Consider the following 14,231-nt stretch of genomic DNA (forward strand, 5'->3'; position numbering starts at 1 on the left):
TAAGGATATTTGTTGAAGTCCAAGAAAGATATTAAGGAGTAATTTTTGTCTCAGTGATATTTTTTCCACATGTGCAATTGATTTCATGCCATGTGTTTAACTTGTTTAAAAGAAAATTGTTTGGTCCAAATTAGATATTATATCCACGTTTTGTTAAGCCATGTAGGATATAAATTAATAAACATAAAGTAAAACATTTTGCAAAATTTAGGAATGAAAAACGTACGTTTTAAAGTTTAGGAATAAAAATCAAACTTTTAAAAAAAGTTCGTGATAAGAACAATGTTTTAGCTTTAAAAAAGTTGAGTTTGTTTAAGTTTTGTAGGTTCAATTGAGTTAGGGCTTAGAAATAGAACCAATAAATCATTGCTTGGGTTTTCTTCCCTCAATTAACCCCTTACCTTGTTTTAGGGATATTTGTTGAAGTTGAAGGAAGAGAAATTTTGTCTCAATAATATATTTTTTTCATGTGTACCAATGATATCATGCCATGGGGGCAAAAACCGAAATTTTAGAAAAATTTAGGGACAAAAAAAAAAATTTTGACCTTTCAAAAAATTTGAGTTTTTAGGGTTGTATTGGGAATATCCATTTTCGAAACCAAACACAGCCTAGGGTTTTCGCTTCTGTGTGTGTATCTTCTGAAAAACTCCCGAAGCCCGCAAAAAGTCCAACCTTTTACACCTTACAATCCTCACATCAACTACCCTTTTCTTCTTCTGCTAACAATTTTCCAATTCCCAGTCACAACCAAAAAAACAAAAACAAAAATCACTATCACTCTCTTTCTCTCTCTCTCTCTCTCTTTCAATGGGTTCAGAAGAATCAGACCCAGAAGTAGAGATGTCTTCACTGATAAAGCAGCTAGCAAATTGCAACCAAACAGCCCGAAACAAAGCTCTCCGTCTCCTCCTCAAAACGTGGCTTCCTTCCCAGCAAAGTCTCTCCGAAGAAGACCTCAAAAAGCTCTGGAAAGGCCTCTTCTACTGTGTTTGGCACGCTGACAATCACTTGTTCCAGTCTCAACTCATCGACAGACTCTCCTCTCTCCTCCTCCGCCTCCCGCTGCCGCTTTCCTTCCGCTACTTGGCTTGTTTTCTTCTCACCATTCGCCGCGAATGGCCCGGTATCGACGCGTTGAGGTTAGACAAGTTCTATCTCTTGATTCGGAGGTTTTTGCATTATTCGTTTGTTTTGTTGAAAACCCAGAAGTGGGATTTGGGTGTTTGTGTGAAATTCGTGGATTTGTTGTTGGAGAACACTGTTTATGCTAATGATAAGTTTAGGGGCAATGGGGTTAATTACCATGTCGTGTCTGTGTTTTTGGAGGAGCTTCGGGCTTTTCTTCCGGTGAGGGCTGAGGTTGTTGGGGTTTTGTTGAAGCCTTTTGTTTCGGTTATGGGGAAATCGGGGGATAAGGTTTTGTGTAATAAGATTAAGGGTTGTGTGTTTGATGTGTTGGTTAAGATGGGTGTGAAGTTGCTGGAGGTTAAGAAAGTTGGAGGAGCTGAGTGTGAGGTTGATTCGAGGGAGGATTTTGTGGTGTTTGGGACAATTGCGTTGACAATGGGGTTTTCGAAGGAGTTTTATGAAATGGGTTCCTCGGCTGAGTGCCTTCAGGGGAATAGGAAGGTGTTGTTTGGTTTGTATGAGGCGTTTTCTAAGTTGGAGAAGGATTTTGCAGCCTCTGGGATTGAGGTTTCGATTCCTGATATTGTTGAAAATGACGAGGATGAAGAAGTGCCGACTTTGGTTCCTATTGCTCCTGAGGTGAAAATGGGTGGCGATGCTGTAAATGGGTGTGCCGATGATGATAAGGCTTTGAAGAAGTGCAAGAATAAGGATAAGAAGAAGAAAGATTCAAGTGGGAGTGGCAAAACGAGTACGAAAAAGAAGAAGAAACAGAAGAATGAGATTTCTGATATGATTATAGAGAATGGTCCTACAGGGGTAGAGAATGAGAATGTAGTTATTGCAAATGGTGACAATTCAGTTGATGAAATTGTTTCAGATGGAAGTTTGATAGAATTTAATGAGTCTGTGATTTCAAACCTCCAGATGCAGTTTGAGAAGGTGGCTGCTGAAGCGGGTTTGGAAAATGATGTTGCTAGTGCCCGCAATTTAGCTAAAATTAAAGTTAATGGTACTGTATCTAAGAAGAGAAAGAGAACCAAGAGTATGGATGGGAAGCAATCCCAAAATCACGAGCTAAATACTGAAGGGGATGCTGAAGGCGGCATGACTGCAAAGAGTGGGGAGAAGAGTGCGAAGAAAGTAAGGTTTTCCATGAAGAATAACTTGGTGTGGAAGCCCCAGAGTCCATTACCTCCACAAAGTGTGAGAATTCCTCCCTCTGTTACTCCAAGAGGAAGTGCACTGAAGAAAGGGGTACCTCCAGGTCCCATCAGGGAGATGCTTCCTGCAACGAAGATGATGAAAAAGAGAGCTGTTGCTGTAAAGAAGGTCCGGAAGGGGAAAAAAAGCATTTCTCCTGCCGCCAAACGTGTGAAGAAGTTGAAATCTCGTTCTCCTTAGTAGTTGAAATCTCATTCTACTTATTATATGCTGCTCCTAGACAAAAGAAAAAAAGGGGAAAGGAAAAAAAACAGGTAGTTTTTATGCTGTAGGTTTTTGTTTTCTTGGAACAAACTTCTCATATGTTTGGTTGTCATACTCCTACCCTTGAAGATTCTGACATCTTTTGCTCAGCTTTTATTGCCTGGTTTCTATTGTCTTCAGACTATTGAAGTTTATTTTTTCATTTGTTCATCAAGTGGAAATCCAATGTTACATTTTGATGCTAATGCCTTAAAGATGGACATTTAAATTTTTCATTGATATTGAGAATTTGCATGATATTCACTTATGATTGGATCTTTTTTTATTTTTGGGTTCAAGTGATAGTCTAGTTGTAATAACCTCCCTTGTGGTGCTCCATGTTTGTGATTCGAACTCCACCATCCCCTCCCCCACTATCTACCTATATAAAAAAACTGCTGGATTTTTTTCTGATATCTTTCTACCTTTTGTATATCTTTTTAATTAGTATGTTATGAGCAACCCAACCCTTGATTAGGAGAGCCATAGTTTTTAGAAGATAGGTCATCAGTTGTCTCTTTCATTAAAACATGCTCTGTATTATATAGCAGCATTTTTTTTTCTTCGTTTAATGCCATGTGTAAAACCCTTTTGCTCATCCTTATTATAGTAGGCTAATTCAATATCAAGATTCCTTTATAGACTATCATTTTGTTTTGATATATGCTTTTATGATTTATTTTTTTAAGCATGCATTTTGCTCTCTTTGATGGGAATATCTTAAGTAGGAAAATCATGCCTCAAAAGTCTGAGAAGTTTAAACATGTGTTTTTAGCTGGTCTACACTTTTATCTTCTTGGTACTGCTAATATGTGCATGTTCCCTGTTCCTTCGTTTTTCTAGTTTTACTTAGGGTAAAATAATATTTAGGTCCCCTAAATTTTACCAAAAGTTCGTTTTTCATCCCTAAACTATTGAGAAGTTTGTCTTTTGTCCCTACACTATTGAAAAGTTCGTCTTTCATCCCTAAATTATTGAAAATGTTTTACTTTCTGTCCTTTAACTTTAAAAAAGATCTTTTTTCATCCCTAAACTATTGAAAAATGTTTTTTTTTTTCATCCCTATTTTTGTCTCTAAACTACTAAAAAAACTTTTTACATAGTTTAAGGATGAGACAACAGAGGAAGAGCCATATAACTTATGATAATATGAGCAGATAGTAAAATCCTCGTTTTTTGTCAACTTCCATCTCAAACGATCACCATCAATCCCTAAAGGTAAATTGGCTGCCAAGAATCGAAAGAAATCATCCATCACATCTGCCTCCCAGTCATTAGGACCTCGAATAAAACGAACATCCCAAGTTCTCCCACCCCTTGCTCCTTGACATATCAAAGATGATTCTATGGACGCCTCTCTGTTTGCAGCAAAATTGTACAAGACTGGAAAAGCCAATTGGAGAGAGAGATCTCCACACCACCTATCTGTCCAAAATTTCACTCTATCCCCCACCCCAACCTTATACTGGACATTTTTGTTGAAAACTCCTTAGCCGTTCCGGATACTTCCTCCACAAACCACAACCATGAGCACCCCTTCCCAACTTAGAGGTTCACACACCCCCCCCCCCCCCCCCCAATTCTTCCCCAAATTTCAAAGCTATCACCCTCCTCCAAAGCCTATTCTCCTCGATCCCAAAACGCCAAAGCCACTTTCCTAACAAGGCTTTATTGAAGGTGGTCAATTTCCTAGTACCCAGGCCACCATTAGCAATAGGCATACACACCTTATCCCATCCCATTAAATGAGTCTTAGGGTCTCCCCACAGGAAATCCCTTTGGAGCTTCTCAATTTTGTTTGCCACATGTGTAGGGATGGTGAACAGAGATAAAAAATATGTGGGAAGGCTGGATAGTGTGCTTTTAAGCAATGTCATCCTACCTCCTTTCAACAAATACAACTTCTTCCACCCAGCTAGCTTCCGTTTGATTTCTTCTGCCCACTTTTGTGGAAAGGCTTATCGGCTGTGGTGCTTTGTCTTTAGGATTTTTGGGATTTCATGGGTCCCCTCATGTAGGGTGTCAGATTTTCTATTTAGTTGGTGGAATTGGTTGGGGAAGCATTCATCTTACATTTGGAACTTAGTTCCATTGTATTTGATGTGGTGTATTTGGAGGGAATGCAATCGGTGGACGTTTGAGGATTTGGATAGATTTGAGGACCAAATGCGTGCTCACTTTTCTGGTTCTTTGTTTGTTTGGGCTAGGGCTCGGGGAATCACATCTAGTGACTCTCTTCCTCTATTCCTTAGCTCTCTTTCTTTGTAATTATTGTCTTTTTATGTTTTTTGCTTTTCCATCTTTGTTGTACTTTTGTTATGTTGGTGCTAATTTGCATCTAGCAGTTTTTTGAATATATTTTTTCTTACCTATCAAAAAAAAAAAAAAAAAATTAACATTTTAAAGTTTAGGGACCAAAATAGCTCTTCCCTTTTATTTATTATACCTTCTGTAGAATTCTTCCTTGAGATGTAATGAGATTACTCAATGCATTGAAATGTAGGTAACTTAGCTTTGCTGTGTTCTCCTATATAGGTCATTGGATGGTAGAATTTGTACAACTATCTTGTGTGATAATATATACACTTGTTACAGGGATTATCTTTTCAAAGCTTTATATGAATGGTTTACATGCTGCCTGAAAGGTGAAGATGACATGTACTGAGTTCTTGGTATAGTTGGATATTAAATTTCTATGAGATGTTGATTAAGGGTATAGCTTTTATTGGCAAATGTATTTGGCATGTAGTATTCCTTCTAAGGTAGTGTATTTTGGACCAAAAGTAGCTTAAGGGGGAGGGTTATTTGCATTGTAATTTTTTTTCAAGAGTAGTCATCTGTCACTTGCTGGTGTTTTATGTGCAAGAAAGGCAGGGATGAACTGAATAATATGAAATCACATTGCTCAATTGCTAGATCTTGGGGTTGGACTTTTTGGGAAATTTGAAGGGTCTATTTAGTGTAGCATGAAGGCATAGAACTTCCTGTTAAATTGTAATCCTGGTGCTATCCTGTGGAAGGGAACTGATGAGTCAGTAGCAGGGATCAAGTTGGCATGGGAGCTAGTTTGTGTTCCTATTGGGGAAGGTGGTCTGGGATTGAGGAGTATATGTGAGGCGAATAAGGCTGCCATACTGAATTACAATTGGAATTTGTTTGCCAAAATTGGATCTGTGTTGGTCGCTTGTGCATATGAATACTTGCTAAAAGCATGAAGCTTTAGGGTAGTAAACATTCCTCAAAAATCAACTTGGGGCTAGAGAAAAATCCTCAGACTCAAGGGATGCAACAAGGCAGTCTTGAAGCACTAGGTGTGGCATGCGAAGGGATTTTTATTTGTGGCATGATAACTGGCACTCAGATGGAGCTTTGTTAGTTTGGTTATAGAGCTATATATAATGTAGTTTGCATGCTAGAGTATCAAGTCAAGTGGTATTCATGAAGGGCATTTGAACTGGATGCCAATCAGATCAGAGGTTTTAGTTGGCATTCAGATCATAGTTCATCTTTTTTTGCTAAACTTCTTAGTCCATCAGTTAGTGTTGGATGAAAATGACACTGTTGAGTTGCTTTATTCAAAATATGAAATTTAACTTTTTGAGATACTTGGAATGCAATTAGAAAAAAATAGATAGTACAGTGGTGGAGGTTGGCCAAAAGGAACACTTCACCACTCTAGATAGGCTTATTAGTTGAGGCTACAAGTGTGATGTTTTGTGTGTAATCTGCAGGAGCTGTTTGTTCCTTTAGTACAACTAGTGCTTGCTAGAGTATATAATGGAATGATCAAGTTAGTAGAAAGTATAATTCAGTCCATTAAACGAGACACAAATTCTTGAATCAATGTCTGTATAAAGGCTCTGAACTCTTTGCAAAACAGAGTTCTTTGCAACCTGTGAGGGATTTCATTTTCTTAGTCCTCAAAAGAAATTAAGAGGAACTGGTAGCAAACCTTACCAGCTAAAGGTCAGTCCTGTGGAGGTTAGACATCTCTGCTTAGGTGCTCTGTTTTCCATTGAATGAGGGTGTTTTTTTTTTTTTTTTTTTTTTTTTTTTTTTTTTTTTTTTTTTTTTTTTTTGTATTAGGTTGTTCTTAATAAAACTACTCATTTCATCTGAAAAATAAAATGTAAAATTAGTGCTTGTTAATAGATCCTTATTTTCTTTCCTATCCATGCATCGTAGATTTTATACCTTGTACATTCTTGAAGTTTTAATATATCTTAAGGGGCAAAACTTAGGTACATTTTCTTATGTACGGTACATTTGGTTTTCTAATCAAATTCAAACATATGCTTACATTGACCAATGAAACATAAACACTTTTCTTTTCATTGAATTTAATTGGAAAATGTAATGTACTGCATCTAAGAAACTATACCTAAGTTTTATGCTATCTTAAATCTGGGTTTATAGATTCTCAGGCAATTGTTATCTGTACTAATCATGTTTCTTAAGCGAATGACATCTGTCAATTATTTTTTTTTAATTGTCCATCTCTTTTCTTAGTTTTTGTTGTTATTTTTAAGTTTTCCATCTAATAAGGTTGACAATAATTGGACTCTAGACTGAAATAGGATTCCAATGTTATGTTTTCTCTTGCCATCTTCTCATGATGTTAAATTTCACAATGGACCATCATCATAGGGACGTACATCATATCAGTTATTTAAAACTCTTTTTGTCAGTTTATATAGAGAGAACTGAAATTCACATCAGATATACATGTGCGTGAAGTTATGTGAGGGACAAGAGCAAGAGAATAGTAGAAATTGATGGTGCAAATGGAAGTTTGCATCTAAATGGATAAGTTGAAATGCCTGTAAAATTAGAGTAGGACTAGCTGAGCTTTTGGATGATGGGTCATTGTTGTCCCTCATCATGGATACTTTATACAATGAATTTATGATGACTGGTTAACTACATGATTGGAGTTGATCGAGATACATTATATAATGAATTTATGGTGAAAGGTTTAACTACATGATTGGAGTTGACCCAAATGATTGAGTTAGGACTGTTAAATTTAGGTGAGAACTGAGAAAATGCAACTAGTCTCCTGTTATCAATTTGATTTCTGAAAGTATAAACACGTTTCTCAAAAAAGAAAAGGAAAAAAAGAAAAGAAAAGAAAGATATCTGATATGGAGTTCCAAAGGTGTTAGGATGAATGGCACTTTAACGTTCAATAAACAGCTAGTAGAATTAATGATCCCTTTCAGAAGTTATGTGGACTTCTAGTTTATATCCTCATTTCAATGATTTCATTCATACCTGTATTTGCTTCCTTTGTAAATGATTTTTATTTATTTATTTTAATGTTCTTTGTTAATGATATTATATTTTACTCATGTTTAGGTGAATCCTAGATGAGGTGGTATATGGTGTTTTCGGTGCATGTATCCTCCCTCTCACATGAGAGTGAACTCTACAAGTGTGGGGTCCACCCTCATGTGAGAGGGAAGATGCATGCATCTGAAACACTATGTATTTTCTCCAAATAAGGATTATATAGAATGGATTTCATCGCATCTCCTCCTTCTCAAGTAAAATTACTTAGAGATAATAATATTAGCATATAGTAATAATGATCTGAAGAATACTCATGTAATTTTCGTACATAGAAAGCATTGTTATTAAATTTGAAATAGATACCTAAGTTGGTCGGATTCTTTAATTAGATCACTTATGAAATTGAACCAATATAACCCTGTAAAATCCAATGAGTTTTTATGCAACCCGTGCAACCTGGATGGGTTGTTTTCAGTTTTCACACAACTTGATTTGTAATTTTGAACAAAATTACCTATATGGGTCCATTGCAATTTCGTTTTCTACTTCTCTTGTATTTAAAATGGGCACAATATGGTAATTTGATAGTTGATAACCTAACAGCAACAGGAGTAAAAAAGTAAAGTGCCTTGGAGTGATGTGTCCCAATCTATTCTATTGATCATTTTGTGTTATGCCTCTATTTTTCATGAATGCAATTTTCTGTAAGGGCATGTGTAGATTCGTCGACCGTTGTCCTACATTGTTTAAGTGGAGAAAATGAAGTTAAAGACTTAAGACAATGGAGAAGAAAAGGGCTTGACGGGGCGAATTGCTCCCTTGAGCCCTCTCCCTTTATTTATTGATTTTGTGCACTAGAATGCAACATCCCTCCCACATGTGAAGAGTGGGTTCATCTCCTAAACATTAGCGTCCCTCTCACATGTGAAGAGTGGGTAGTGGGGAAGAAGAGATGGCTTAGAGCATTAGCATCAAGTGTTTTTATTTATTTATTTATTTTAAAAAAGCTATTTTGACACATGAAATAAGTTACTTTATTTATTTTAATACACCACTTTACATTTTTTTAAATTTTTTTTACCACTTTATTTAAATATTATTTCTTTATTTTATTTATTTATGGTTTTTCAAGACCCAACAGTCATAAAAGACTACAAGAGAGAGAAATTATGAGTAATGCCCAACTGGTCACAAATCTAACACAAGAGAGAGAAAAAGTATGAATAAAATATACTCAAAATATTTATAGCACACTTGTTCGTATTCTTCTATTAGTAGAACGTTATTATAGCAAATGCCAAATTTATTTAGCATTTGACACATTTTACGAAGGTGATTTTATTTTTTTTTATTTTTTTATTTTTTTTTTTTGGGTTTGGTGTGCTAAATGCTAAAAATAGCACATTCAATGCTAGTGCTCTTAGAGCATTAGCATTGGAAAATGCTAATGCTACTCTATTTTACCATTCTAAAAACTCACTTTATCATTATACCATCTTATTTTACAATACTTCTACATCCCAAAACTCTATTTCTATTAAAATATTAATTTTTAATATTTCTTTATAACTGCCAATTTTTTTCAAACCCATATTTCCTAGGCTTTCCAACCATTTTTTTTTCCTCTACTTCTCCCTCAACCTCTAGCAACACACAAGCCATCAACAACCACAGCCACGGCACCAAAAACCCAAGCCACTGATCAACTCAAGCCACCGATCCACGGCACCAAAAACCCAAGCCACCGATCAACTCAAGCCACCAATCAATCCATCAACAACCACAGCCACGGCACCTCAAACCATCAACAACCACAACCACAGCCACAGCACCAAAAACCCATCAGCCTATGCTGCCGATTTGAAACCCACTGGAGCAAACCCATTAAAAAAAATCATCACCGGACCCAACCACGACCCACAACCACTTTAGGCACCTGTCACAGCAAAAAAAAAAAAAAACAAAAAAAAAAAAAACCACAACCACCACAATGACCCACACCGTCAGCCATGCCAAAAAAAAAAAAAGCAACCACAGAACCGCCAGATTGCAACCCACCAGAAAAACTGAGCCACTGTGGTGCTTGGTGGTGCGATTGGGTTTGGTGCTTGAGCCTTAAACGTTGGTTTCATCAATGATTGGGTTCTGTGCTTGAAGCTGAAGTTGGGTTTGTGGCGGAGCTCGCAGTGGAGGACGTTGGTTATTGATTTGGGTTGTTTGTGATGGAGTTGGGTTGAGAGAGTGGGGTTTTATGTTGGTTTCATGAGAGAGAGAGAGAGAGGCAGCGAGTTTGGTCTGGAATTTTCTGTGATTTTGTTGGACAGTAGGAAGTCCAGCGGTGTTGTTGAGGGAGGGTCCGTTGGGCATGGTCTGGAATTTTCTGTGATTTTGTTGGACAGTAGGAAGTCCTGTTGTTGAAGGAGGGTCCGTTGGGCATAAGGCAATAAAAAAGTTTTTTTTTTTTAGAATACTTGCTACAGTACAATTCTAACTTTAGAATTGTACTGTAGCACTATTGCAAAAAAATTTGCAATAGTTGAGTTTAGCATTGGCTGATGCAAAGGATTTTAAAACTTAAAATGTCAAATTGGTCTTAGATATAGCATTAGCATTCTCCAATGCTAATGCTCTAAGTGACAAACAAAATGGCACTCCTCCCTTAGTTTGTATAAATGTAATGCTTTCTCATACCACGTCGAAATATTCCATTACACCCAAAAAAAAAAAAAAAATAAAATAAAATAAAAAACAAAAAAATAAAAAACTCTTAGTAATGTATACAAACCTTAAGGGGGGGAGTGTCATCATTCATCTGCTGGAATCCATTGAAGACAAACTGTTTCCTTTCCTTGCTAGTTGGATGCTTCCACAACGTCAACAATAGTGGTCATCGGCTCATTGACCCCTTTTAGGCTTCCTTGCTTGGTCCCTTTTTGGGTGCTAAGATCCAAAGTTGAGAGGAAAATAGCCCAGATTGTATACTAAGGTCCGTAATCTATCATTTAGTGGAAAAGGAAGTGGTGGGCTTGGGCTTCCTTTAATACTCAAAAAGTCTAGGTTTTCTTAATAGAACTAGCCTATCTAATTATTAGATAGGCTACACCAGACAAACAATAAGCCCTTTTGATAGAAACTTATCAATAGTTCCCCAGCAACATAGCGCTTAGGAAGCTTGGACCCGATCAAGATCTGAACAATAAGGAGCACTCCAGAACTAGTTTAGTCTAAGATTTTTATTTTTATTTTATTTATTTATTATTTTTATTTTTTATTTTGTGTGTGTGTAGCTTACACTCTGACCCACGTAGCATGGGGCACGTGGAATCCTTTTATACAAAACTCAAAGGAGTAGTGTTATTTCATCCATAGTTTAGGTATGAATTTGATTTTATTTTTAATTTAGAAAATGAATATTGAGTTAGAAAAGCAAGACATTGGCTTATTTATCGTATTTATGCAACTCAAAACAAAAGGGGGAGTCATTTTATTCGTAATTTGAGAGAATGTATGTCTTTTTGTGAAACCTCAAAAAGGTTAGTGTAGTGTACAATAAAAAAAAGCTAGTTGACTTATAAGATGAAAAGAAAAGGAATAAAAAAAAGTATTTGTTCTAGAAGTTTTGAAAATACTTTTTTTCTGTCTTTAGACAAATTCAATAAAATTTTAATTTATATTTACCACTCTATGCTATGATGATGGTTGTGTTACACTATCAAATTAAGACAGTAAGAAGGGTTGGTTTTTTTTTTTTTTGGTGGTGGTGTTGGCAAAACTCAAATTTTGACTTATTAGTCAATAACAAGGACTTTTATATTGCACACACTCTATGACGATGGTTGTGTTACACCATCAAACTAAGAGTCTAAAAAGGTTTTTTTTTTTTTTTTTTTTTTTTGGTGGTGGTGGTGGTAGTGGTGTTGGCAAAACTCAAATTTTGGCTTATTAGTCAATAACAAGAACTTTTACCAGTAACTAGAATTTACATAAAAAGATATAATTACTAAATCATAAATCACTCACATGTAGTCAAATGAGGGAAATATTCATTTTGCCTATATAGTTGCTAACTTCAAAGAACTAGGATCCAGTTTGTGGCCATGGAGATAAAAACCAAATTAAGGTAAATTTTTGTCGTTCCAGTAAAATAAATAAAAGCAAAAAGAAGATTGGTATTTCTCTTTTATCATACATAAGGATCTAAATTTTTTGCCCTTGTAGCTCTCACGTTTTATTCCTACCAATATATATATAGTCTCCTTTACAAATTAATTACTGATCATGCCAATGAGCATTCAGGAGGGAATCCCTGTGGGAAACGCTTGGTATCAGTGCAATAGTTGTAAATCATGTAGTTCTTTTGCACCCATTTTATTCTTTGTTGCCCTGTTGTGTCAAGGGATTGTGTCAACCAAGAGTTACCAGAGGAATTGGAAGAACATGAGGAGGAACCTGAAGACCAAATGCAAGCTTGGGCATTGAAGTTTGTATAAGAGGCCGTGAATGGTGCTTTAGTCCAATCTGTCTTCACAAGCCCACCTCTTGTGGCCCAATCTTCAGCATCCCAAAGGCTGGAATATAGCCACATGGGTTGGTTCTTCGGGAAAGGGATGCCCTTTGATTCTAAATTCTTGAACTCTCTTATTGGTGTCCCATCTACAGAGAAACTGAGAAAGAACCAAAAAAATTAATTAATTAATCTTTGTGACCAATGAGAGAGAAAGACACAAAATTCAATTTATAGGCTCAACAAATTTCACAACTTGTTGAAATGATTGATTATGATTAGTATAATATCACATTTTATTGGTATCGCTATGTTACTTTTACTTTACACTAATAATAATTTATCACCTGATTGGTAATAAAAAAAATGATGTGTATTAAGACTTTGTTGGAGAGAATTACACGATGCTTAGAGGATTCCATAGAAAGGAGTAGGTGTGGAAGTCCTTGGTTGGGTCGAACCAAAGGTAAAACTGTTGCTCCCTGTTTCCCTTGCCTTGTGTGAATACATTAGTATGAACAATATAAGGGTCACCGCTTAGGTTGCCTAGAAATTCAAAGTCGATTTCGTCATGAGCCGAACCCTGAGAAGATAGCTGCAACACGCAACAAATATAGAAGTGAATTACATATAACGCAAATAACAACAAGAATTGTCAGCACCTTTATCCATTATATAGAGACACAACAAGATGAACACATATAATATGTTTGAATACGAAAGACAAACTTAAATAAAACAAAATGACCGAGACACAAAATTTTACAACTTTTTTCAAACTTATTAAGGTCACTTGTTTTTACACACCAGATACAATCTATGGTCTCAACAGTAATAAAAAAAAATGTTGTGAAACTTGTTGGGTGTTACTGTAAATCAAATAAAGAAGTAAAGCATGCAAACTTACATAGTAAGCAGTCACAGTTCCTGCTGAGTTACCAGGAACAAGCTTTAGTTGCATATCAATCTTCCCAAATAAGTATTGGTTCTTAGACTGAAAGCCAGAGCCAGAGGACTTATCAAGAGACAGCGTGAGAAGTGCGCCGTTGTTGAGTATTTTTGCACGCCCGTCACCCCAAGTGATGTCAAAGTTTTGGTCAAAGTTACCAGCAGATGCTGCTATTAGAAAGCTCGAAAGAAGCAAGAAAGTGGCAATTTTGATTGAAGCAAAACTATGTGAAGCCATGGTTTTGGGTTTTAGAATTTTGAAATAGAGAGAGAGAGAGAGAGTAAAGGAAATGTGTTGGTGAAGTGCATGGAAGTGGTGAGGGTATATATATATATATATATATATATATATAAATATTGTTTGGAGTGTTGTATGGGAGAAGCCAGAGATCATTCAGTGGGGTTTAAAGTGGTTGAGAAAAAATGGCAAGTGTAATAGAGACTGTAGGTGGACCTGGCTCGAGTGGAAGAGTTATTATAGGGACCAAGACAGCTAAGGGAGATGACATCCAAGTGTTCTCGAATGATTTGGGTCCCTAATTACATTTTTCCACGCGGTTGTGCGGTAAGATAACTAGATAAGGCAATATCCAAGGATTCAATCCTTGCTCTGCAAGTATTAAATACTCCACTTTGCTCTTTTCTTCTTTATAGTAAAGTTGTGATGTCTTTTCCCACCTATATATGTGTAAATAGTAGCCTGAAAAATTGAACGAAAATTTGGTTCTCAATGGAGGTTTTGATAGATAGGATAGAATTTCAATATACGAGATTTGTTCTATTATGATTGATCTTATTCGATAATAAGGAACTTCACCCATTGAAGCATTGCGAGTATTTTAGGATCTGTTTAGTAAGAGATTTCTAGTAATATTGTTTAAGTTTTGTG

The 14,231-nt window shown here is 36.2% G+C and overlaps 2 protein-coding genes across 2 annotated transcripts; one reads left to right on the forward strand and one right to left on the reverse strand.

Annotated features, from left to right (window-relative positions):
• Positions 1–587: 587 nt before the first annotated feature.
• Positions 588–2,804, forward strand: LOC126704611 (uncharacterized). The gene has a single exon (XM_050403643.1). The coding sequence runs from the start codon at positions 811–813 to the stop codon at positions 2,533–2,535; it is 1,725 nt and encodes a 574-aa protein (XP_050259600.1). The 5' UTR covers positions 588–810; the 3' UTR covers positions 2,536–2,804.
• A 9,201-nt stretch (positions 2,805–12,005) lies between these two features.
• On the reverse strand, positions 12,006–13,675 carry LOC126706403 (probable xyloglucan endotransglucosylase/hydrolase protein 23). Its single transcript, XM_050405824.1, has 3 exons — positions 13,302–13,675; positions 12,796–12,989; positions 12,006–12,554 (listed from the first exon to the last, which is right to left on the reverse strand). The coding sequence occupies exons 1-3, from the start codon at positions 13,578–13,580 to the stop codon at positions 12,167–12,169; spliced, it is 861 nt and encodes a 286-aa protein (XP_050261781.1). The 5' UTR covers positions 13,581–13,675; the 3' UTR covers positions 12,006–12,166.
• Between the last annotated feature and the right edge of the window lie 556 nt (positions 13,676–14,231).

Source organism: Quercus robur, chromosome 11, assembly GCF_932294415.1.
Source record: "Quercus robur chromosome 11, dhQueRobu3.1, whole genome shotgun sequence".
NCBI classification, from domain to species: Eukaryota; Viridiplantae; Streptophyta; class Magnoliopsida; order Fagales; family Fagaceae; genus Quercus; species Quercus robur.